The sequence below is a fragment of the Acanthochromis polyacanthus genome, chromosome 5 (assembly GCF_021347895.1).
Source record: "Acanthochromis polyacanthus isolate Apoly-LR-REF ecotype Palm Island chromosome 5, KAUST_Apoly_ChrSc, whole genome shotgun sequence".
NCBI lineage: Eukaryota > Metazoa > Chordata > Actinopteri > Pomacentridae > Acanthochromis > Acanthochromis polyacanthus.
Genome location: NC_067117.1, coordinates 17,233,613 through 17,260,542, shown reverse-complemented (window position 1 = coordinate 17,260,542; position 26,930 = coordinate 17,233,613). Strand labels below are relative to the sequence as shown.

The window sequence follows — 26,930 nt, the reverse complement described above, 5'->3', positions numbered from 1 at the left end:
CCATTTTTGCACCCACCACCTGGATTTCGTTATATTTCAAATAAGGAGATGAAACATAGCAATGATGATAGATTTCAAACCAAACTCTATATAAAAATTTCAATATACTGATTCTACTGCAGGTTCATCTCCTTCCTTATCGGTATGCAGTTATTGTTGCTCCGCAGCGTGAATGAATTGAATAATAGCTCAGGACATCCGAGTAAGTGGCTCAGTAACCAGGACACAGTGTGTCCCCTGCTGGATAAGACGTGGAACTGAGCAACAGGGTTAAGTGAAGCTAAGCCAGGTTTCTACGTTTTTGCAAGATGTTTTAGAACTATATTCTCATTCCAACATGCACATTCCTCGATAGTGAAAGTGATGATCCCTCACTTACATGATTGGTAGTTGCTAGAGGTACGGACCCGTACCCATAGCCCTGTGGCCTACGGATACGGCACTTGCCATTTGCCAATCAGATACGCGAGATCTGGTCACGTGACTCCCAGTAGACGCTAGAGGTACGGACCCGTAGCGTCGGTACTACAGGTACGGACCCTAAACCTAACCCTAACCTTTGCTTACCTTTCAACAGTTTGCAGTGGTTAGCAGCTTCTTGACTCGCGAGACTCGCATACGGGTCCGTATCTGTCTGGCAAATGGAAAGTGCGGTATCCGTAGGCCACAGGCTGTAGACACTACCATCTTTGAAAGCTGTTAATGTAAGCCTTCAGCAGTCTGAGCGAGTCAAATCGAGTTGTTTGCTTCCACCCTGGCTGTCTTTTTCCTATAAAAACCCCTCCTTGCATTTCCACAAAGTGTTTTCATGCTGGGCTGTTTTTGCTCTACAAAGACTTCACTAATTTGAGCCATTGATTTGTCTGAGTCAAATTGATAAAGCCTAATAGCTTTAAGTGAACTTCAGGATTAATTTTTTTGCGCTGAACAAACAACAAGGTCAAAGGATTTTGCCTCCTATTTGTTACGACTGACTCCCAGAGGAATATCTTTAAGGCCAGAGGAACATTTGCGCCAACTAATACCTTTCTCAGTACACATGTATCTTTTCTGTTGGGAAAAGACACAGAATATATGAAGCTTAAACCACTTTAAGTTATTATTACATTTTTACTTATTAACTTTCAACTGCATTTTTGAATCTACTTCAAATTTACATTAAGTGGGTGAAAAAAAAGACTGATTGGTCCCTCAATGAGACAAAGTCAGTAGAAACACACTTTAAGCAGTAGTTAGACTTTGTATTTATTCACACAAAACATAATACATTTCTTCAATAAGGCAACACAATACTGTATATACATACAATGATCTATATGTATACTATATTTAGTGTTTTTTGTCATTCTGTCATTTTACCTATCACTACCAAGTGTAAATAAATAGTGTAGCAAGTCATGTAAAAGAGTGTCAGATGCAAAAACTTCAAGTCATACTGTTAGTACATCCAACGCAGGAATTACTCTCTGTGGTTTATTGTGATTACTGATCTGTTCTAGCTGCAGCCGATTTCTGAAAACAGGTTAATGGTTCAGTGACTTACTGGAATACAAATTAATAAAGCGACCCTGAGAACTCCAAGCACTGCAGCTTAAGAAAAGACATGCAAATATGCAAAACACAAGCACACCAAGAAAGAATTTGTCATGTATTATTTAGATTGTGTGTGAATTTTTTTTAAGTTGCAGTGAACTGAACTCTCAGGTTCACCCTCAAAAATATTTTTTAAAAGTTTTTAACAGGTTAAAACTACTTTAACATTGAAATCCAAACATAAGAAGAAAAAAACAAATACTGACTGCATTTCTTTTCACAAACAGCAATGGCAATTTTCATTATTACATCAACGCTGACATCATATTCAGGTGCTGGAGTGAGCGGTTCCTAAATGGTGCTCATGATATGAAAATGCGCAGGACACTTTAAAAAAAGTGAAATGAGCGTGCTGAACGTACTGTACAGTGATGCGAAGTGAAAATGCTACGTTAGTTCAATACCCATTCTCTTCATAACTGATAAAATTGTACAATCATTTACAAAAATATAATTCTATTCTGCATTAATAAATGACAGCAGTGATTAGTACTGGTTTAGAAGTCAACAGGACAAAGTTTAGAACCAATAACTGTGGAGATAAGAAATGACATCAAGCAATAGTACTAGAAGTAACATCTCTATATGATCCATGAGCAGCACTAGATGTCACTGTGTTTTTGACCTGCTTCCAGGATTGTGTGTTTCTGGCACGTAAACCAAATATCGCCAACAGAGCTGCTCTTTTGTCCTGTTTGCGTTTGCACAGTGTGACAAAATGTTCGAAACCAAGCTTCAAATCTGGTAATTAATTCAAAGACCAAGGGCAGTATTCACTGTCAAGCCAAGTTTCTTTTGAACAAAGCCTCTGTACCACACTACAGTATGAGCCTCCCAAACACATTTGAGTGTAAATCAAACCAAAGTTAGCATTTACCTTATAAGCAGTATATAAACAATACATGGCTGATTCAATATAATGTAGTTGTAGCTGATTTTGGTATATTTGTAGAGTTTATTAATACATTTCTTAACAACTATTAACCATCAGAAGCAACAAGAAATGTTTTGTAACACGGTATAACATAATAGTTGTCTTTAAAAAAAAAAATCACATATCAACATTACACCTCCATCTATCCATATCAGCTACAACTGCCTCATATAGTGTGCTGCCATGTGTTTAATATGCTGCTTAGAAATGATACTGACACGTAGCGAATGTATGACTGATAAGGCAATGCAGTGACTATGATTCAAACAAGCTCCTATCACTCATGTCTTTTTTAAGTGTTGGATGTCGGAGCCTCAAGCCCCGATCTTAACGAGCAGCGAGCTCATGAAATATCATTCCTTAAATCCCTCAACGTATACATGAACAAAATCTGCACATACACACAGACACACACTTACAGACACCGATAGTGGGCGAGGGTACCTTTAAGGATTCTCACACACTTGAACAACTTCATTAATCCAGTGGGGTATATACAGTATGTTCACACTGTATGACAAATTATGGAGAAGGTCTGAGGAGGGAAGTGAGTCAAAGAAGCAGCATCAATGTTGAGTAAACTAACAAATATATACGTACGAACACTTTCTTGGAGCTGAAAAATAGCAGATTAATTGATTAGTGACTGACAGTACATTTGCAAAAGAAAAAAAAACAGACAAACACTTGGTTGATCAGATTTTATGGCACTTTTTTTTTTTTTTAAAAATGCCTCCTCAAATATTACTATTTGCTGGTTTTGTGGGTTTTCATAGTAGGAAACTTACTTATTTTTTTGGTTTTTGTCAAACAAGCTTTTTCAACATTATGATTTGGCCTCTGGAAAATGGAGATTGACATTTTTCACAGTTTTCTAACATTTAATAGCTCAAACAGTTTATCACTATTAACACACTTTTCTCTCCCATCTACGATACTCATGAAAAAAACATAATATTACAAACAGAAGCAAAGAATGTGCTTCCTTACTACCTGCTATTTTCCATGTATGACTTACTTACATTACAAGTCTGTCATATTTTCCGTCCTTTTAATCACTGAATTCCAAAGAGAAATCCTACCATCACTGAGGCTGCAGTGGGGAACAGAGTGTAGAGCTGATCAGACTGCATCGTACAGCTGTACACATGGAGGGGCAGCAGTGTCGAAGCGAACGCAGCATCACAACTGAAATGGTGGCTACTTCATTTTTAGTTGCCATGGAGACCAGACACATGCCTCAACTGATCAATTAAGCCTCAATTTGACTGAACTATACTTGAGTCAAAGTTCCCTTACAGATTTCGATCTTTTCATCCACATTCTTTTGCACCTTTAAATCTGCGAACGGGGAACACAAATCGGGACGCTGCCTGGAGACTTTTCGGAAAAAAAAAAGATTCGCCCGCTGCATCTCTAGCAGCTCCAGGATAAACACTCTGCACTGAACCCTGACCTCTGACCTGCCTGTGCAGCTATAAAACACATTTCTCCTATCTGGCAACCACACGGCATCACAAACACAGACAGAGCAAAGTCTCCAAGGTTCTGTAATGTTAAAAAAAAAAAAAAAATCGAAGTAGTCTTGTCCGGTGAACACAATTGCAGCAAAATTCATCAAAAGATCGAGTATGCTCATCCTTGACAAACACATACATGCATAGCAAACACGCGCGCACGCACACACACACATCTCAGCTGTAGTTGTAGGTGAAGTTATACGAGCTAGGCTCCTTCGGCACAGGAGGTGGCGCTTCAGGAATCGTGATGTTCTCAAGGTCGAGGAGGCGGAGCTTCATCTCCATGCTGATGAGAGTATCTAGGTCGCTGCGTGTCAGGTCACTGCCCATCTCCCTGCCCAGCAGCGCACACAGCCCATCAGTCCAGATGCAATACTGCACATAAGCCCAGAAACACAAAGGAACGTCCATGAATGCTGTGTCATAACTGGCCTCATAGCAGCTCAGCGAAAGAGATTCTGTCCAACAAGTTGCACTTACGTTTGCTCATTTGGTCGCCCAGGATTATGCAAGCATCGCATCTGAAACTACATTTGTCGGTTTCTGACTGAGCAGCTATTTGCCCTTTCGTTGATAGTTACACAAAAAAAATACTCAAACCATGCTCCTCAGTGTAAACATAATTATTACTATTGTTAACAGCTGAATATTCACCTCTGTTTCACTGCAATAAAAAGCCTGAAAGTTTGGAAGAATTTTGCTCATCGGACAGTTAGGATTCTACAGTAGTTTGTACTTTTAAAAACTTTGTGCATCATAAATGTTCCTACATGTACAAGAATCTGTGCAACACGAGTATTTTTGTACTCATAAAAGAATGTGCAGTACTACGGATATGTGCAATATTATTATTTTCCACATCTAGAGGATTGTGTTCAACAGCTGAATGTTCACATATGGATGAATCGGTGCTATGAAAATATTTTCTACAGATGTTCTTTGCATGGTTGCACTATCATCCTATGCTGCAGTAATACTGTAAATGATTCCACTGGGGGAGTAATAAGGCACACCTCATCTCATTCTTACCTCATCTTATGATGGAAATAGCGTAAAGCACACAGTGACTCCTTGATAATGTGTCCCTATAGACATCAGAAAAAACTACCATTCTGCAGTGTAATTACAATGTAAGGAACTGCTGCTGCTGCTGCAGTATTGACATCTTAAAATGGTTTACACCCCTGATTATACAGACTGGGCTGACGCCTTTCAAAATACAGCAGCAGAATTTTCTCTTGGCCCACATTCAGGCCGGTGAGTGTTAAGGGGTTAATTGATTTTTCTTGGCTCCCCTGGGGTGCAGCAAAACAAGCTGTAAACACAACATTAACATTTTATCACCTCCTAAAGTTGATATGGCAAATGTGTTGACAATTTACATACGTGCCAAACACTAAACAACATTTGGAATTGAGTTGGAGATGTTTCTGGCCACCTGGCAAATGGGAGTCAAAATATTCACTCACATTCTGCTCTCTTCACACCAATTCCTGAGGGAAATATCTGGCTCTTTAGCAGCTAAACACTTCGCTGTGTTCACCAGCTGGTTACTAAGTTTGTCTGTCTGCTGTTTGGTGTTGGAAAGCTAGCATGCAGAAAAAATGTTTATAGCTTTTTCTGTGATGCAGCTGCCTGCTGCTCTTCCAGATGAGGATGATGAGAGCAGCGATACTGAGCCAAAACAGTGAAGCTGCTGATGTAGCAATGAAGTGACAAATACGATAAAATGCCGCGAATTCTTTCCAGGTTTGTCACATAAGCGACCCCTTTCACATTACACGTAACAATTTGACTCACTGTTCATATAAAAACAATGCTCGGTGCAACTTTAAGGCTTAAGTTTTGAGTGAAGCCCCTCTGCATGCAGACAGCTGTGAGCAGTGCGTACTTGTCGTTATTCTACTTTTTAGTTTGCGTCACACGTGTAGCAGACTGTCATTTACGTTTTCCAGAAATGCACAATACTGTCGAGCATCTGCCCTACTGCCTTCGGGTTGCATGCTGACGTCCACACAGGAAACCCTTGTGTAATAGCAGGCATGAATAAAAACGCCTTATTGTGTATGTATCGGCTTACCTCATATTTATTGGGTGCAACAAAATTGAGCGTTTCATCAGGATCATAGAGGACAGAGAAGGCCAACTCCAGCACCTCCTGAGAGAACACAATGACAGGTTAAACATGCATTTCCTACACAGAGACACAGCAAAGAATGAAAGAACGGCTACGTGACTAGAATGCTAATAAAAAAACTAAATGAAAATGATACGACCTTGTTTTGTTTTAGAGCACTTTTCTCCTTCATATGAGGGCAGTCTTTCCCTGTCACCACAGACTTGATATCTGAGACGGGGACTTCAAGGAACGGAGAAGAAATAAACAAATAATTACAGAAATTTATTAAGGCCAGCCTCCTGACAGATGCAATGTCGCCTTTCAGTGGCAGTGTCAATGCATGTGTGTTATGAAACATGTAATAACGGGGAGAAACAGCCACTTGGAGAAATAAAGGTTTTCAAAGTGTCTTACTCTTGTCACTGAGGAGCTCAAAAGGCACTTCACCCTGAGGTGACTCATCCAAGTCCCCGTAGTGCAGCACTTTGTGATTCAGAGAGAGTCTGCAGAACCAAAACTTCTCTACAAAAAAGGCATTGAACACAGTGTTTAGGTGTCAGACAACAGCAGCAGTAGTCCTTCAGCAGGACGACGCAAAGCGATCGTACTGAGGCTGGATGTACCTTGCCTTCGGCGGTTCCCCAGTTTACGGAAGCAGCTTCCCTCACACAGCCGGTTGAGTCGCTGTTGCTTGATGAGCTCCAAGATCTCGGGTTGAATCCTCTCCCGCAGCTCACTGCAGCACAAACAAGGCATGAGCAACAAGAACAAGCACATGTGTAAAATAATGTAGAATTTACTATTATAGGGGCAAAGCAGAGTCCTGATCTGAACTCATTAAAGCTGCAGTATAGTCTATTGCTCAGAAAAGAGTAAAACATTAAACATGCAGAATGAGTAATACTCTACAGGTTTTATCAAAACTAGACTGCTGAAGTCTGTGGGAAATTCTAGAAATGCCTAAAATGTTAAAACTCTACTTTAACATCGGAATGAGAGGCAGCAGAGACGCAGACTGACATGATTGGTGGAGACTGGAAGTCATCCTGGCTCATTCGTTCTGACTGTCGCAGGCGCAGAATCTCTGAATAGTTGAGGCCTCGCAGTTTATTCTTCAGCTGGTCGATGGACGACGGCTTCATCGCCAGAGCTCTGGTGATTTGCTCACGAACCACCTGCATCACCTGGTGAGGGGAGAAAAGATGATTTCAAACTGTGAAGAGACAAGAGCTGCAGTATTCTGTCACTGGTCATATTTTCTGATTAGCTGCATTGATTTTTAATGAGCCATGAATATTATTAAAGTCAAATTCCCCATAACCCTCATTTTTCCATTCAGAGACTCGGTCTGCTGGCAGACATCTTTTGACTTTTCCTAAAGCATCAATATTTAAAACACAGCAAATGGTTTCATGTTCCCGTGTTCATTTCATCGAATGTCTAGGTAAGTAGTAATTGTCATGCATTATTGAAGAAACCGAAAACCTTTAGGCTGTCTGCTCCAGTGAGCTGCTCAGTCACATAGCCGTTAGAGCAGCAATGTGTGCCAGTGAGAAGCCTGACATCTCCTGTGCTCATACTGGGAAAACCGTGCAAACTGGACAGATGGTGAGGATTTGGTAATGAGGATCACCTACTGTAACCAACACACCTACTCAACATTACTTGACTGGAAACATATGGTGACATTTGCACTCAGTTTTGTATTTGAGTCGATGAAATAAATTCAACATAAAACATCTGTCAAAAGCGATGTCATATTTCAACAACAAAAGTCTGATTTCACCAAAAAAATGTAAAATTTGTGGTGGTCCAAGTGGACAAATCACCAAAGTCAGTAGAGTTCACAAGTATATTTGTGCAACAACTAATCACCATGTGTAATCTCAATTTAACTTGAATATGATTTACTTTAACCTTCTTAACACCAAAAGCCTACAGGCAGGTTTGAAAAGCACGTTGCAGAAAATGCAAAAGTACCAAAAAGTGCACCATTTATTAGAGCCAGAAACTGGAACTACTCAAAGAATTGTCAAATTTTCACCTTTCCATTAACCTTGAACTAATCATGTCTGAGGTGCCGTCCTTGTGACAAATTTAAGCAAATCCAAACTTACAACTCTAATTTTTCATCAAATGTAGTCTGTAGTCTACATATCTCTTTCAAAAAGTTGACAAAAAAAACCCTGTTTGCTACTAACATTAACGTGCCATAAAGTTCAGCAACTATTTGTGTGAACTGTAGACTGTGTTCACACAGAGCAGAGAGCACATAAGCATGGTGTCAAATCAAAAATGTAAGCAGTAACATATCTGTAGCATGTAGAGCCTGTCTAGCATTTTTCAATTTTTGAAGAACTAAGTAATAAAAATAAAAAAATCAACTTTTCTCTATTCTTTTTATGATTTACGGCATTGCAACTATGTGATCCTGCACACTGAGCTCTGTTATTTCTAGCTATGGTTGTGCCGTTGCCATAGAGATGAAAGACTTTATATTGCAGTGAACACCGAGGCCACGGTCACTGAAAATGTGACGGGAGCAAAAACACCCACAGACTGATTTGGGTTATGAGGGTTAAGGAAGCATTCAGTCTTAAAATGATCCGTATTCAAGTTTGAAAATTCTGCATATTCTTGTGTTTTAGTGAAATTTGCGATTTTTATTAGTCCTTTTCGACTTTATAGTGTTTTGTGGCATTGCTGCAGCAAATACAAACAAGTTCAAAGGCGGCATTTTGTTCTGCATCAGTTTGTTTGCAAAGGTCATCATCTTGGTTGTACTTTTAGGTTTGCAGCATTAGAAAAAAAATTACAGTTCAACATATATGGCTTAACTTCTATGAGGTTTGCGTTAGAAGGCTTACACACCGCACAGTGAAAGCTGGTTTAAGGCAGCAAATGTTATCAAATACGTAATGTCAGACGGTTCTAATGTCAGACCTTGTTGAAGTCTTCAGCTGTGGCTCTCATCTCCTTCCAGGTTTTATTGAGCAGCTGAATGCACACACAGAAGAACTCCTCCCACGCCCGGTCATGAGTGAAGAACATGGGGTGATAATCATTGCAGCCTTCATTAGCTACACAAAGAAGAAAAAAAAGACTTCAGTTCTAAAATGAAAACCCTGGCATGAGAGGGGCATTTTTCTTTCTCACGCCATCCTGCTCTGAAGTAATGAGCACTGTGTCACAATGACATGGCACTCTCCAAAGTACGACAGCTACACACTAAGCTACTTACGCAGTTCTCCAACCTGGAGTATCTCACACAGCATTCGAGTAAGTTCAATGGCGCAGCGGCCAAAGGGACACTCGTGCTTATCCTCTCTGCTGCTGTTTTCCAGGACAATCTGTCAAGAGTGGAGGGGCGCATTAGGTGAAGCCGACTTTTCCGGCTCCGTGAACCGAGTAAAGTCCTGCCTGAGGCCAACACTAACCCTGATGTACGTGTCCTGGTGAACCTTGGCCAGATACAGCATGTTGTCCAGAGCCAGCATCCCTGGAGGAGTCTGGGTGAAGTCCATGGCTGGGTTCACATGGTTCTGCATTTAAAACGGAGACAACGTGAGTCAGCAGACGGTGAACAAAAAATGTACCTCTACATGAATCTATTTATACAATTACTTTTATAACTATTGCCTTTACAAGATTAAAATCAGCAGTGAAGACTCACAGTGAAGCCCAGCATCTTGTAGTCCTTAGTGTACATGGCCTTTCTCTTCTCTGTACCAGTGGGGTCATTTTCCCCATCAAAGGCAATTCTACGTAGCTCAAAAATGATGTCTCTCTGAGCCTGGGATAAAAAGTCAACATATGAAAAGCACATCAGCATCACCAGGTCAACATTATAGCAGCAAAATAACAAACACAAGCATAAAAAGGACAGGTGAAGCAGCGGTGAGCGGGGGGCTGCAAACAAGCTCAGCTAAAACAGGGAAACTTTAATTTTCTGGTCCACTTGTTACGCTTAAAGCAGATCTAACAGAGCGGTTTCTCCACTGCTGGAAGGCAGACTGCTTATTACTCTTTTTCAGGATGCAGACTGTTTCCATTCAATTAACTAGAAATACACGTAAACAGACAACCAGTGTTTGCTTACACTTTATTTCCTTTTACGTGCACCTGTTTTATTGCACCGAGCAGTGCACAAATCTATTATAACAGATTTACATGGCCGCATAGAAATAACTTACAAAATCATTATTGAATATTTCTACCTGATCATTCGGATCCATTTTGGTCATCATTCGTTCTTCCAGAAGGTTAAAGGTCAGCACCTGCAGAACATACAGCTGATGTGCCATTTCTGCTTTGATTGGTCGATTTCCTCTGATAACGTGCTGGAAGAGAAGAGCCCTGTGATTAGAGCGAAACCTGTGTGGGCAGCAAATGGTGCATAAACAGCACATCACATCAAGCAGCGCAAAACAAAGCTACACCCTATCAAAAGCATGACATTTTATTACATTGTGTTGATTGTATCGTTTGTTGTTTGATGCAATTACCAAATGCAACAAAAAGGAACATAAATTGACTGATAAAACAATGTAGCATAACAAACTGGTGATAATATAGACACTGTTGTCATTGTAGCAATGGATGGAACTGCATTCAAAGTCCACAATGGACCATTATTGTCCAACCGGTAAGCAAGTCTCATTAACAGTGAACAGAGCAAACAATGCTGGAGCAGCTCCAGGACGTTTCCCCGCTCCAGGATGTTGGAGTGCAGCGTCCTCCTCGCTGACATTTGCAGCCAGTTCAGTCAGCCACTTCCAGACGAGTGCCAAAAGGAATCATTTTCAGAGCAGATTCTGTTCCACTTCATGGACTTGGTGTCGTATCACATTTGCTGGTTCTGTGTCACAGCTCTCCAAGTGAGCAAAGCCTTGCATTCCCCAAATGCTGACCAACTCTCAGTCCCAGGGATGAAACTATCACCAAAGCCCAACACAGGATAATCTCAAGGGAGGATAAACAGAAATATGTTGCGTATAGAAGGTTTTCCGGAGTTTCAATTCTGACTAGTTGCAAACACAGTCTCTGGGAAGAGCTTAAAGCTTAATGAAGCTCATTTGAAAGCTTAATATCCAACAGAGCAGACTCTTTGTTCTGAGGTGCAGCCGACTTTATCGCAAATATTTCATTCTTCGCCTTTCAGACTTGATACTCACATTGAGGATGATGGACCGCAGGTGTTTCTGAGCCAAAGTGCTTGCCATTTCCTGAGGGTGAAGGGATACATCATTGCAACACACAAATCGATGTTGTACTACACAACAGTAACATCACTCAAGTAAAGGGAATTTTTACAAAAAGTAGACGCTAAATTGCCACTGGTGTGAAGCATCTGCTCTTCGGCAAAATCTAGCTACCGTGATCTAACTTCACTCCGTCAACACAAGTCTGTCTGCTGCAGCAAGCTATGGTTCTATCTTAATTTGAATGGATTACGCAATGGCTTCCCACGGCACAAAAACAGCTAGAGAGTGACGGAAGGGAAGGACTGTGAAGTGGAAAAGATGGTATGAGCTGCTGAGGGATGCGTACTCACAGTGAGGTGCTGCTCCAGCGGGTTAGTATACTCCTCCTATGGGTTGAGGGCATTGAGGAGGGACATGGGTGTGACAGCAATACAAACAAAAAGTGCACACACACGGACAATGAGATACAAGGATACATCACCGGCACAGCATGCAATGGAATAAGAACATGAAACAGCATCGTGTCTCATCAAACAGTCACGACATATCTGACACCCGTGCGTTTATTCATTTATCCAACTGTTTTAGAAAAGATTTCAGTCAGAAAATTTGATCCAACCCCAGCAGGTGATGCATCAAGCAACCATTCGGTGGGAAAATACTCTGAGTGTCCTGGTTGCTCTCATGACTGCAAAGTTCATTATATAACAGATTTAAATCAATCTCACATCCATCTCCTCTCTGCACCTCATCCTTCCTGCCTGTCTTTGTTTTAGCAATGACTAGTCTGACAACTCAAATTCAAAATGTCTAAACTGGAGCAAAGAGATCCATTTACGTAAATTCAAAGGAACATTTTCCGTTGACTTAACAAATGAGGTTCAGACTGGTATTTAGCTGATGATTGCAGTAATACAGCTGTGCCAGCCACATACAGGATGCACCGTCTGTCCCTCTGCTGTGATCCTCCCACTAGAACTGACTCAGTTCGCCCTCCAGTGGCCAACAACAGCAGCTGTAAGGGAATGTGTGTTAAAGGACAACTGTCCGAACTTACTGTATATCATAAGGTCACAAAAAGGAAATGTTGCAATCCGCAAAAAAGTTAAGGTCACTTCTTCTTCTTCTCACCAATACCTATAACCCAGTGCCTTCCCACATACTGACCTGAAGGACTGAACCTTTACTGGAAAAATACGAAAATGCATCAGTAGCATATCATTTAGGCCTTAACTGACAAATCAGACTTTACATGGACACCTGTCACAACACTAACTTAGAAACAAGGTGCACACAGGGACATTGCATTAAACACCACAGGGCTCTACTGCATAATGTGAACTGGGACAAAAGTTTGGACTGTAGATTGAGCTGCACAGAAGAACGAGACAAAGACATACTGGACAGAAGCACTCACCCCTTCACAGTTTGTATACTTGTTTGTGCTGCAAAGACATTTCAGATTCAAAACAACCGTCTCACTGACACAGCTGAGCTATAGTTTAAGAAAGAACAACATTCAACATCATGCTATTAAGTGTTATAATTTTGTATTTTTGGATGAGTTTGATTTATTTCTCATGTTGTATTTCTTCATTCCTGCTAACAGATATAATTTTATTTGACACACAATATATAATATATCACTGAATAACATCAAGTTCAGTCCTTGACTTTAATACAAACCCTTTCCAATAAGCTTAACCTAAAAATAAATCCAAATTACTGCATTCTGAAGAGCGCCATGTCCCTTCAAAAACAGTCATTCTTCAGTTACAGCTGAAAGAACAGCAGGAAAACAAATGTACAAACCACAAAGGGAGGTGAGTACTATTTTGAGTGAGTGTGTCATTACAACAATGACGGTCAGACAGAATCCACAACGTGACAGCTGGCAGACAGACGTCTATCATGAGATTATCTTTAGCTAACCTACTGCTGCAAACATTAGCAGACACGGTGAACCAATGTCTGCAGCTCGTAAAAACATAAATCTGTTAAGAACAAATGTTGATTATGCTTTTTTAACAGTGTAGTATGAGGATGGAACATTAGTATCCCTTATGTCTATCTATTGACTGTATTCGACCCTTTTGTCTACTACACACTGCGCTGTAAGAACACTTACCTGCCGTCTGTCCTCTGGTGCCTTCAGGAAAAGAGCGTTGATGAGGGCGATGGCGTACGTCTGAATCTCCTGGTTTGACCTGAAGAAATATCCAGCAGCGTAGCAACCAGTTAGAAGCATCGTGCCCCACACAAATCCACACAGGACCTAAACTACAGGCTAACAGCTAATCTGCATATGCTACAATCAAACTTAGCTTTATCGGTACAAATGGGTAGGATGAGTGCAGGATTTTTAGATGCCTCTTCACACACAGCAACAGTTTTAAATAACTGTTATTCTTTATTCTGCTGTACGGTCAGCACAAGTGAGCGCATCTTGGAAATAACACCTTTATTCCGCTAAACAGAACCAAAACCAACATTGAATTCATCCTAATATAATAGATATATGCCTTTTTAATCCCTAATATAGTTTTTCTTCACTTTCATCAGGCTCCACTGTGATCCATAAACTATTAACAGTATATCGGTGAGCCACACTGCTGTACTGGGTGGCATGTTTCATCATTCTAACTAACAAAGGCTTTTTCTTCTATTCAGTGAATCCCACACACACTGTCCTCCTGCTGCTGTAAATACTTACTAGAGCATGCAGTACAGATGGATTAAACAAAGTTGTCACTAGCATATGCACTAAAACTAGAATGACCGGCTGTTATGTATATGGAACATAATGTTTTATAACATTTATGTCCCGTAGGACGGAAGCTAAGAGCCACAAATACAACAGAGAAAAAGGCTGAGTGTCCAACAAACACACTGTTGGTTTTGTTCTGCTAATGGATCTCTAGATGTTTGACTGGGGTCATGCACACATCCTGAACTCATCCTTTAAAAAGATCCATGAAAAAAATCATGGCAAGTATAGCAGCATTATTTCTAAAGCACCCCACACTGCTACATTCACTCCTTTGCCCCCCCTTTCAGAGCGCGTGAAGCCCCTGTGCATGTGTGTGTGCTCACACTTGCAGGTGCCCGATGAGCTGTCCCACGGTGATCTCCTGGGCCACTCGGTGGTAGAGGCTGTGGCTGTTCAGGACCATGCTCTCCAGGATGGCCAGGGAGCGCTGCAGGATGGACACGTCCACCATCGGCTGGTTCACGTAGCCTGCGATCTGAGAGAGGACAGAGACCAAGAGCAGGCAGCAGTGAGGCAACTCTGAGTCTCTAACACGCCAGACGTGCATTTTTTAGCTCCTCCAGTGGGACTTGAAAGTGTTTGTGTCAAACCAAAATAAGCCTGTAATTGTTGAAAGTATGAGAGTCAATTTACTAAATCAACAAGGACCTCCTTTCTCATTAAAAGAGCACACATCTGTAAAAAAAAAAAAAAAAAACAACTGAAGAGTTCTGTAAGTTTCCCCTGAGTAACTGTCAAGGCCACAGTGAAGTTTTCAGAATAAAACTATGCACATACGCACTGACAGAGCTCTAAATAATGCGAGGAGTTGCCAGGCAACATCACCCACGCATTTCCGTCGTTCGGAAAGAAAAAAAAAAAGTCAAGTAATTAAATAAAAGTGCTTGAACAAAAACGAAAAAAAAGACTTAACCTTGAAAGAGTGTGTACTGTATACTGCATACACAATTGAGTGTCTATGAAACTCTGAACACGTGTGATGAATTGTTCTTTTGTTGGAGGAGGTACCTGTTTGATGAAGGAGAGGGAGATAAGGTCCCAAGACACAATGCCGTGATCCATCAGCTCCAGGAAGGCAGTGAGAGTAAAGGCTAGCATTTCACCAAAGCTGAGGGAAGCAAATGACAGTTAATGCCGACCGTTTTACGAGTTCCAACACTAGCATTAACCCTCAGAACGTCAACTCCCACTGGTGTGTTCGAAAAACATCTGGGGGAAAAAAAAAAACTCTAAAAGCACCTTTTTATGGATCTTTGAACTAATCATGCGTGATGAGGAGTTCCGAATTAAATTTAACCAAATATAAGCTTACAGTTGCGCTATTTGCTCCAAAACACTTACAACAAAGCATTACAAATTCCAATATGTTGTAAAAAACTAAAAATTCTGTTCCTATTGGTGCAACTGAGAAATCATCAGTGGCTCTGAAGAGAATAACAGACACTACAAAAATTCAGAGACCGTGTGGCTGAACTGCAGGCTGTAACTGAGCACGTAAGGAGACAAATTTCAAATGGAAGAAGTAAAATATTTTTAGTATGCAGCATCAACATTTTTTTTTCCAGTTTTGGTAACACCCGTAGCCACCCTTAAAAAACATTGTACATATTCATTCCAGGTTTATTTCTTTTTTTTCTTTACAAATAAATCATCAAAGAATTTAAAATTGAGTTGTTTTGTTTCTAAGGATTTATTCCACTATAACTATGCCATACTGCATAAAATACATCTCTGAGCGCTGTCTTCTTTTAGCCGTGGCTGTGTTGTTTCCATAGAGATGCAGGGCTTCAGAGAGTTGCAGCAAACCACGCTTGGAACTTGCACATTTTGCAGAGACAATACAACAAACTGTCACCAAACTATCAGCACAGTCAGCTGTCAAAAACTAAATCAGCGCTCACTGGGTGCCGCTCTCGACTAGACGAGCCAGCGTCCCAATTCCCTCCATGTTGATAAACTCCGTGGCAAAGGTTGGGTCTGCAGACAGCTTGGCGAGCTCTTTGAGGGCCTCGAGGCGAGCGTCGATGCCATGAGACTGGATCCTCTCCAGCAGCTGACGAGCAGCACGACCCTGTCACGAACACACAGCGACACTTTTATGAGTCACCTCATCCCCCCTTGTCAGTGAATTTGAGCCACCTTTAACAGAGATCAGGTTTACTGCAGATTGGTGTGGATTTGGTGTGAATTCCACCTGCTTTTTGTCTGTTTGGATGGAACAAAGACAAAACTACACTGGCGTCAGCGTTCAGAGACAGTTTGGGTGGAATAACTGCACTTTTGTCCGTAATCGTGGCTCAACTTGAGGACATTTAAAACTTGTGACTGCTTGCATTACGAATACGACCCAATTTGTGACACTAAGATTTCAACCATCAGCTAAAACACTGTTTTAGCGTTGGAGGTTTGAGCAAAGTGGGATTAGAGTGACAGCTTATCATACACTGTTAGTGAGTTAGAAGCTGCTGCTATTAACCACTGCAAATCACATCAACTCTTTTCGAAGCACTGCTGTCCTTACCGTGACAAACTGACGCTTTAGTTCAGGAGTCACGACCAATAGGAAAAAACTCACAAGATCTTTTTGGCTGAATTCACATTTTCAACAGCACGTTTAGACTGCAAAGTAGAGCGTGGGTATGTGAGCAAACCATTTGTGGTAGCTACAAAATAAGAATTAAAGAGCTGAGCAAAAACACAAACCAGTAAACTGTTGTGTAAAAAGCTAATGGTCTTGGATTTAAGGAAGCTACAGTTTCAAAACTTCCTGACGAGAGATAAAACCTTGTGTCTGTGATCAAAGTTCACTTACAGGAGAAATTGCTAATCGAAGAATGGTCCCATTCTTGATGTCACCACGGCTCTGAAAGATAATAAGGAGGAATAGTGAAATTCTATAATGATTTATTAGTCCTCAGTAAATGGGAGGAAGAAAACGGTGAAGCTGACCTGCTCAGTGATATAAAGCTGAGGACCATCAGCATAGCGCAGAGCAAACTGCTCTGAGCCTGACAAAGACCAGCTGCAGACAAGAAAAGGGAAGAAATTCGTGATAAAAAATCCAATTTATTTTAAGTTAGACACTAAAGAATCAGAGGAACACAATGTAGGAATGTCATAATGCGGCAACACACTTTAGTATGCACGAACAAAAGGTTGCTGAAAGTCAGATAGTTCCCTCTAGCAGTTGTATTTACACGAGTGGCAAACTGAGAGACTGTGGAGGAGAATTATTCAGTGGGCGTTAACAGTAAAGTGCAAAGAATTTTCCGTTTCAAATGGTAAAGGGAGGCAGTGGGTAGATGCAGCCCAGCTAAGAGGTGGATGGGAGAGAGCAAATTTGCAGTATTCAGCTGTGAAATGCAGAAATCTAGAAAACACAAGACAATAGCAAATCAAAAAATCACAAGTAAAAGCACTGACTGAGAGGGATTATTTAACTATCAGTGATAAAACAGTGAAAGGAGCCGTCATTTTCTGTTATTTTTTTTAGTCATACATCACCTGATATGCACACATTTTATGACAAGGCAGATAAAGAAGATTAATATTCTTTCAACCACACAACACAGTGCTTGTATAAACTACGCAAAGCTCCAGATTAAAACCTCCGCTTCTACTCCCTGTTCATTATTTTGTTTATCCTGAACCAGCAGGTAGCACAGCCACTTCAAAAGATTAGTATAAAAAATACAAGACAAACAGATGAAATGAATATAACCATGAATAAGGGTGTTCATTAAAAGAAAAGAACTCTCAGAGCGTCACACGAGTGCCTCTGGGTTAGAACAACAAAGAATTATTTGCTGCTTTATGACACATAAATTTCACGACGTACGGCAGAGTAAGAGCTTGGCTGTGACTTTTCTGCACATTCTGGGTTTTTTTTTCAGTTGCATGACTTCCAGCATCGTTCTGTACATCATTTCCAGAAAACTTTTCAGCAAAGGAGGAAATATTCTCCAAAACGAGTTTAGCATTAATAAGCCCACTGACATTTACACAACGAATTAATCTGCTAATCACACATTCAATAAATTCTTGAATGTTAGTTGTTCCTCACATTTAAAGGACCGGGGTGTCAAATTTAAGCAAAGCCATGCTAAGCGAAGTTAAGACAGAACTTTATTCATCCCCAAGGTAAATCTTGTGGCAGATCACAAGACAAGAAAAAAGCAATGTCTAATAGAAAAGAAATAAGATATAAGTACAATACGTCACTGAAAATATAACATATATATATATATATATATATATATATATATATATATATATATAAAATAAGTAGTCTCAAATAACATGAGAATATAAAGATAACAAGTACTACTGGCAATTATTCGAAGGTTGTAAAGTAATATTACACAAACAGATACTGGCAATGAAACTGAAATATTATTTCGAGCAATCTATTAGCCTAAACTGAATAAAGTCTTCATATTGATGGTTTCATCAGTGTATCATCATCTGTAACTACGAAACATTTTATTGTCCTCAGTTTAGAACGAGCCCGTCATGTCTACACAGAGAGCAGCTCCACACTGTCACAAACTACAGGGCCTGGCTTTTATTTTATCATGAAAGTACTTTGAGATGGACTGCCAGGACACTCATTAAAAGGAGGTAATTTTATTTAAGAAAAAAATCATATTGACTTGTTTAAAAAAAAAAATCATAGACTGAGCTTTTCTTGATGAATTTTGAATGCGAGTTTATTGGAGCCAGAACTTGTTGCAGAAAACACCTGGTGGCCCTCAGTGGTATTGCACTTTATGGCATTTACTTCACTTTTCAAAGCCGATCACTATATCCACCTGTTCTATACAGTCTGTGACTTTAACCTAAACACAACCTCTGGCGTCCTTTTAGTAAAATAAAGAGGAAGACTGAAGACCAACACTCTCTCAATTAGTTACTGAACAGAAAGTTAGAGACAATTAAAACCATCTGTAATATATTAAAAGGTGTAGGAGCAGTGCTTACCCATCACATACTTCCCGAATTATTGAAGACAAAGGTCTTTTCTGCAAGGGGGAAAAACATTGCAAACATGCAAAATGACAGCATAAAAAGGGCTGAAACGAAATATAAATCACCCCTACCCAAATTCCCTTCTAATATCACAATAATCACAGCTGACATAAATCTTAAATCTATCTTTAGTCCATCCAGTTTATCATGACAACAATTACAGGGACTTTCTTGCATTCTGCATAACTAAAACACTTCACATCATTACTCATGCCTTGCACATTCAAAACAAATTACAGCTACGCATGATTTTCCCCTTTAATTATCAAGTTACACTCTAATGGCTCGGAAGAGTTGAGCTATCAGAGGGAAACTGTAGAGCTATTCAATGTCACGTTGTGCACACATACAGACCTGGTCCATCTCTATGAGCTGAGCGTTGGCACCGGGCCATTCAATAGCCACCTTTACAATGTCAGCTGGGGGCGGCATGGCTGTCTTATTGTTAGCACCCTGCAGGGAAAAAAACAGAGCATTTGCCAACAAAGTCTCATTTTATTGTTATAATTTATTTCTATTCTACATCCAAGCAGAGTGAAAACATTTTGAGTCTTTTGCAGTCTGTTGCTTAACTTCAGAACAATATGAACCATGGGTTATACTTCACCTAATGGATAAATGCAGAAACGGTCAGTCACTCTCACAGCTCTGCTGTATAAACCTCCGTGTCAGCTCCCCTGTGAACACACAAACCCACACACTGGTCATGTAAGTGCAAAACCTTGATTTCCTTGAAGCCCAAAAGCTTAGTTTGCTGAATCCCTGCATTTTCTCTCCTCTGAACTGAATCTGTCAGAGAACAGATCAATAAGCATGACTGTTTTACAAAAACCACCCCCACACACACACACTCACACACAGTCCCATAAATATCTCGGCTGGGTCAAGCTTTCCACATACTGGGCTCTGGGACTGCAGAATTGTGTTACCCTTGATGGGTTTAAATCTGTGCGAATACATAACCCAAAAACTTTACATTCAACTAATTTTGCATATTTCTTGTAAAAACTCACTGCATTTATCATTAAAAATGTCAGTTTTTCATTCTGTGACACTTTCAAAGTTTTGCATTTTGGCAATGAAGATGTGAATACAAACATCAGCCATATGGATCCAAAAAAAACTACGCAGACAAATGAGAACAAAATGAGATGTTGCTTTCTGACCATCCATCCATCATCTATACATCCTAATTCTTATTAAGGTTGCAGGGGGGCTGGAGCTTATCCGAGCTGACTCAGGGTGAAGGCAGGGGACACCATGGGCAGGATACCAGTCTATCACAGGACTACACATACAGACAAACAATCACACTCACATCTATGTACAATTTAAAGTAACCTATTAACCTCAGCATGTTTTTGAACTACGGGAGGAAGCCGAAGTACCTGGAGAAAACCCACACATGCACAGGGAGAACATGCAGACTCCATGCACCCAAACTGGGGATCTTCTAGCTGTGAGGCAATAGTGCTGCCCAGCCCTGCCTTCTGACCTTCTGCTCAAATTCTATTCATATTGCTCAATTGTATGTAGCTCACATATTTGCAGTTTATCAGTTACTACAAGTGTTTAATTATTAAACATATTTAATTATCTGCGACAAAAGCGCTGTAATAAAAGAGCAGGAAGAGCACAACAGGGAGCAGTCTTTGGCAACGGAATGAGATCTCTCTCTGCTCCAACATCAAGAAAGCATGAAAAGCTTTCTGACAGCCTCCGCTTGTGATTGGAAGACGACGACAAAAAAGAGAGAAAAAAGAAACCGCTGCTCTTCTCCAAATAGCTCTTTGCATCCAGAGTGCTTTCAGGATGCACTTCATGCGGCTTATTGCTCCTCATTTAAAAAGAAGCTTCAATCATCACACCTCTGTTACATGTAAGAAAAACCCCTCCTGAGTCCAACCAGAACCAACAACTGACTTCCCTGGAGATTCGTCGGCGTTATAGCATTTCCAGCACTGCAGGACTGTCTTTCTGAGGAGTCTGGATGTTTGTTCTATAAATACGTTCACCTGACAGTTTACATCAACACCGGTTGTGACGTGTGACACTCTTCTGCTTTGATCCGTGCTGAAAAAAAAGCACAATTTGTTCTCCAGCATACAGCATCAGTCATCGATGCGTCTTTGCACTGCAGATGTCAGCCCCTCATGATGAAAACATCTCAAAGTTGGAATGAAAATTTAAGCTGTTGCACAGTGAATAATAAGCACGTCTGAATCCTTTTGAATCTCAACATCTTTGAAGCACAGGATCACTGAACCGTGTTCTCGGCATAATTTGTCGCCACAGAGCATATCGGACTGATAGGGGATGACACGCAGCACATTAATGTCGACTACCATGAATTATAGGTGGATTCTGTAAGTGATGCAGAGTGAAAACTGCCAATTAAACTCGGATTCTCACGAACCATCAGATGGAGAGACTGCAACGCCTCCGCATGTTCAAGCAGACTGTCCATCGCATCGCTGAATGTGTGATCTCTGAGCCTGGCCTGCTGAAAAGTTTGTTCTCTGGCAAGAAAACAAGACCGCAATCTTTTCCACAAGTTCTGGTACTAATCTACATATTTCAGCACTGACTTCTGGCTATACATTTGCACAATGTTAAACAGTTATATACCCATGTCTGGTATACCAACTGCTGCATATCGAGTGAGCAAAAATAATCGACAACTTGATTTCTCCAGAGAAAACGAATGAAAAAAGAAGAAAAATTACAGTTTCCATCATTACCATGAAATCACTGTGATCAAGCTGACAGACATGAGGTGATACGGACGTCATTTTTTCATATCATAACCTTCGTAGTGTTAGTTTATATGAAAATATTTAAGATTTCCTTCCAATCCAATTACGTGGCATCCTCCAGTGAGATCACCTTTGCTGTTTATGAACTCATGACTTTCATGAGTACAATGCAACCACAGGGAAGAACACAAGGCAAATTAAATGGACACAAAGTAAACCTCTAAAAGCCGCCAAGGAATAAAAACAACACTTTCATTACATTGCCACAACTTCTAATGGCCCACAGCAGACAATAATGAAAAAGTCACATTCTGAAATCACATTGAGTCAGCAAAAATGCAAGCGTCAAAAGCTTGTAAAATGTTGTAAATATTTACGGTTTAGTTTTATTTGGGGTTACAATTCAGTCTGTTCTCTGCACTTCAGCTACTGTCTGGTTTGGATCAGCGAACAAAACAGAGACAGGAAACAATGGAAAGTCAGGACTGCAGACCAAATCCTTCAGGCTGACATGTCTCCCCTCCAGGACTTAGACATGTCCAGAGTCAGGAAACAGGCAGGTAGCATCCCTGCAGACCCACAACACCCTGAATACAACATGTTCTAAATATCTTCCTCTGGTCGGCAATACAGAGCACTGAACACCAAAACAACCAGACACAGAAACAGAAACAGTTTCTTCCCACAGCACATCCCTCTGCTGAGCATTTAAATCAGGCAGAAACAACTCTATCTGAATCCCTACTATGGACCTGAACTGAGTATCACCCAAGGTAAACAGAGTTCAGCTGCCACCCTCAAAAACAACATCTACTTTCTGTACACGCTTATGTATTGTGAATTCCAATATAATGTATACACAAAAACTATGCAAAAGAGTGTTATTGAATCATAACACAGACAACAAGTTTGGTTTTAGGGCTCTTATCCCGTATTGTGTTGGGGTTTCTTCCTTGCAAAGTCCTACTTTTAGACTTTCACATAAAAGTTAGTTTGTTTCATTTAAACTAATGCATAACCTTCCATGTAACTGTCATGTAAATAGTAAAGAAAACGATGTATAGGAGTATTCTTACAAAAAGACACCTATTTTGTTCTGATAAAATACTACATAAAAATACTTCAAACCAAATTCTTTCATTTGCTTTGACCAGGAAAATGGTTTCAGTTCAGCTTAAAGATTAGCAAAACCACTACGATCATCCTTTTATATATGACACCACAATTAGCCTTAAAAAATTATCATAAGTTAAAAGAATAATTCGCTAAATTAGCGCGCATATCTAACAAGGGAACTAGGCAGTTTAAAATGAAAGGAGAAGGAGGGTTTAAAGTTAGAAATTAAAGAATTAAAGAATTAGAGATGACATCACACCAAAGAACTAGACAGCTAAACTAAAAAAATAAACAGGACATAATACAAAATAAAACACTAAAAACTAATTTAAGGTAAAAGGAAACTTCACATATAAGCAAGTCTCTAAAAGTGGGTTTAAAGAAATGATTTAACTTGACTCAACAAGCCTTATCTCACCAGGCAGTTTTACACTTATCTATAGCTGTACATAGCAGTTAAACACTCATTTTTCCTCTGTGACCGGTTGCCCCTGTTTAAATGCACAGGTGTTCTATACTTGTGCAAAATTCCTTGGAACATACTTGGCCAACCATTCATTCATTTTTCATTTCCTTTATTTGTTTCGGAGGGACACTGCACATTAATAAACATTTTATAAAAAATGGAAATGCACCGGAGTTAGCCAAAAGGCTAGTTTACATCGGCTGTCCCCCCTGCCAGAACTAAAAGGCCAGTACCTGGTAGGGAAGAAAATAAAAAAAGATATACAATACATACAAATGCAAAGTGCAAAATACTGTACTGATCAATAAAACAAATACAAGGAGATACACATTAAATAACAAGCTTGATACATAGTTTCATACTCATACTCTCTCATAGCATATATAAACAAGACGACATGGTCATCAATATCCCCCGCCACATGTGATGTCTATGAGTCTATATCCAAAATAGTGATCAAGGGCCATAACTCTGTTAAATATTATCGCACAGGTCTCATTTTCGAACTTGATCAAGGTGTCCATGGTGTGAAGCTACACACTAAATTTCGTAATCCTAGCTGTAATAGTTTCCGAGAAAAGCTGTCCCCTTCATGTCGGACGCACGGACGGACGAACAGACGCACGGAAGCACGGATGGACGGACGGACAGAGGCCAAACCTATATCCCCCTTTTCCACTTCGTGGAGGCGGGGGATAATAATTTACACGTTTAGTACGCTAAATTTCTACCTCACATATATCATATACATTCGGTTACTGTCATTCTTAATGCTCGGGATCGGAGAAAAGGAAGACGAATTCAGGCTCCAGCGGTTGTAGGATTCAATGTTCACATCTTTGATTATCGATTAGCCAATAAAGCTGATTCTGTTATGACAAGTCATTCAAGTGGACCAGCATGCCACTGATAGTAAATACACCTGTGCACCTCCTGCTATGGCAGGTAAATACACCAATCAGGCATAACATTATGACCACCTGCCTAATATTGTGTTGGTCTCCTTTAGGCAGCTGGAACTCCTCTGACCCAGTGGGGCATGGACACAGGACCTCTGGGGATGTGCTGTGGCACCCCGATGGTGGCACTGAGTTCTGTGGAGGGGGTTTACGTAGATCAGGCTTATTCTGGCACATCCTCAATAAGATTTGGATCTGGGGAGTATGGAACTCGGGGGAACAGCTGGGCCACTTTTTGCAGTGTGTTGAGGTGCATTGTCCTGCTGAGGGTGGCAACTGGCATCAAGGACTGCTGTTGCCATGGGGTATGGGGGGTTATCTGACCTGCAATGTTTAGGTGCAACATCCACATGAATGTCAGGACTCAAGGTTTCCCAGCAGAACATTGCATCATAACAAGTTGCTCGATGTTATTCACCTGTCAGTGGTCATAATGTTGTGGCTGATCAGTGTGTGTCTGCTGAGCTCCTTTTGTATTACACAGCACAGTAATGGCTGTTCTGTTTTCCTGGACAACTTTAAAGCCATGAGCAGCGTTTCCTCCCCTCTTGTCTCTGCAGCCCAGTCACCGTGCTGCTGTCTAACTGGGAGCTCTGAGCTGAAACCAGTTTACAACACTTACTTGGCTGCACGCGCCGTGGCGGTAGCTTAGCAACAACAGCTAAGGAGCCCGAGGAGCAGCAGAAGGCGGGCGGTGCGGAGGATCGCAGCCTCCATTCACTCCTCAACTTGTCCCGTTTTCACTCACTTTTCACCGCGACCCGGATGTTTCTGACGCCATTTTACCGTTTCTTTTCTTTAATGCGGTTCGGGGACTCCAGTCCAGGCTGCTGGATATGAGACACATGGAAACTGTGGGGCGCCCAACTTTCATGTTAGCTAGTTGAACACCCAGAGTGGCGCCCCCTCTGGGCTAGTAGGAAGAAAAAGAAGGCTGCTCTCTGTAGCAGATAAACATCTTAGGGAAGTTTTAATTCTTTATTTATCCATGTGAGATGGATACATTGAGGGGATTTCAGGTTATTGTAGCCCGAGGTGCAACAACAGGCGTCCTCTTGCGTGTTAGGAAACTGTTTGTTGGCTTGTCTGTTAGCAAGGTTTCCCATAAAACAAGCGCCGTTAAACACGCTTCTTTTATGGGAAACCTTCTTCTATTTAAGTTCTGCTGAAGGCCTCATTATAGGTGATCGATTGGGCTGGACTGGAGCTGTGGTAACCAGAAGGAGCCCCTCAGACTGATGCAGCGACATCAAGTAGCTTAATAAACACAGCGGCTAATTCAGACAACGCTACATCCCGCTAATTCTCCGTCTCAAAGTGATGCAAAACAGCAAACTTACTCGCTATTACAGTGAGAACCAGCGGTGCTCCTCACAAGGCGGCTAATGTTGTTCAGTCATCCATTCCGGCTTGTCCCCGTCCGCTCCTCCATTGCAGTCAGGATGCAGCCAGTCTCTCTCTGTGTGTCTCTCTCTGTCGGAGTCAGATGATGGCTTCACTCAGTGTGGGTTTTTTAACCGGACGTTTCTTGTCTGCTAATGTCAATACTCGGTGCTACTCAGTTCGTGTCTGGGCCATCGATGGTGCCTCTCTGTGTCCCTCTCTCTCCCCAGTGAAATACTTGTGGAAAGGAGACACGATTCCACGCCTTGTAGGCGGGACACAATGTAAATGTCACCGTCTGCAAATGTGAGACAGACCCTTCTTCATCTCTTCATCATTTGTGCACACTGACATCTTCCTCATGCCGCCTGGATGAGACATCAGTGTTCCTATATGTGCAGAAACTGACAGACAGGATTTTTGATTAAGTTAATTATGTGTGAGGTAATTAGACATCTAACAACTCTATATGTGTGGGCATCCATGTATGTCACCAGAATCAGTGTTACTGCCGAGTAATTTTCATTAAAGGACATGCTGACAAGCAGAATTTTTAGAAAGGATTACAAGATATAAGAAGGAATATTTTGAAGCACTTGATCATTTTTCCTGTAAATTATTTAAACTGTTCTATTCTTCCATAGAGGCTGTAAAGCCAAAATTACCTTTAACTGAAGAATATATAAACATATTTGCATTTAGATCATATTACCACCAACACAGGGTGCTACAGACAAGACAGAAGCCTAAAGATGTGTTCCTCCATGCTTGCACTAAATATTTTCCATCATTTGGAAAATCATACAGATTTTGCATGTTTCCCTTATATTAATTTTGAAGCTCTTTACTAAAAAATGAAAAAGAGGTTTCATTTTTCACTATTTAAAAGCAAACGTAAAATATTGTCAGAAGTATCAGGTTGTTCAGTTTAAAGTCACTCTTCATGTCCTTTGGGTTAATAACAAATACATTTTTTTTCTTTTGTCAAAGGAAGGTTGCATTAATAAAGCCCAAACCAAGACAACTTGAAGCTGGGAATATGACTAAAATATGTGACCTTTAATTGTCCTGTTTTCTCTCGG

General features: G+C 40.7%; 1 protein-coding gene across 4 annotated transcripts; it reads right to left on the bottom strand.

The window, feature by feature from the left end:
• Positions 1–1,220: 1,220 nt before the first annotated feature.
• Positions 1,221–26,142, bottom strand: elmo2 (engulfment and cell motility 2). 4 transcript variants are annotated; one of them, XM_022219814.2, is made up of 23 exons: positions 25,806–26,142; positions 19,776–19,845; positions 19,523–19,621; positions 19,121–19,161; positions 17,090–17,162; positions 16,953–17,003; positions 16,042–16,211; positions 15,149–15,248; positions 14,464–14,615; positions 13,499–13,577; positions 11,721–11,756; positions 11,341–11,391; positions 10,384–10,506; positions 9,840–9,959; positions 9,604–9,708; positions 9,408–9,516; positions 9,110–9,246; positions 7,187–7,350; positions 6,790–6,902; positions 6,581–6,688; positions 6,324–6,406; positions 6,128–6,205; positions 1,221–4,422 (listed from the first exon to the last, which is right to left on the bottom strand). In XM_022219814.2, exons 3-23 carry the CDS (start codon positions 19,598–19,600, stop codon positions 4,222–4,224), a joined length of 2,172 nt encoding a protein of 723 aa, XP_022075506.1. In that variant the 5' UTR covers positions 19,601–19,621; positions 19,776–19,845; positions 25,806–26,142; the 3' UTR covers positions 1,221–4,221. The 4 variants fall into 4 exon arrangements, with proteins under 4 accessions (XP_022075506.1, XP_022075508.1, XP_022075509.1 ...); XM_022219816.2 differs by having other exon boundaries at positions 14,470–14,615; XM_022219817.2 differs by lacking the exon at positions 11,721–11,756 and having other exon boundaries at positions 25,806–26,141.
• Positions 26,143–26,930: the final 788 nt, after the last annotated feature.

Coding starts and splice junctions, on each gene's coding strand:
- elmo2 (XM_022219814.2), bottom strand. CDS start 19,600: ATGCCGCCCCCAGCTGACATTGTAAAGGTGGCTATTGAATGGCCCGGT. Junction 17,163..19,120: donor ATTCGGGAAGTATGTGATGG/GTAAGCACTGCT, acceptor TCTTGTCTGCAG/CTGGTCTTTGTCAGGCTCAG. Junction 17,004..17,089: donor AGCTTTATATCACTGAGCAG/GTCAGCTTCACC, acceptor ATTATCTTTCAG/AGCCGTGGTGACATCAAGAA.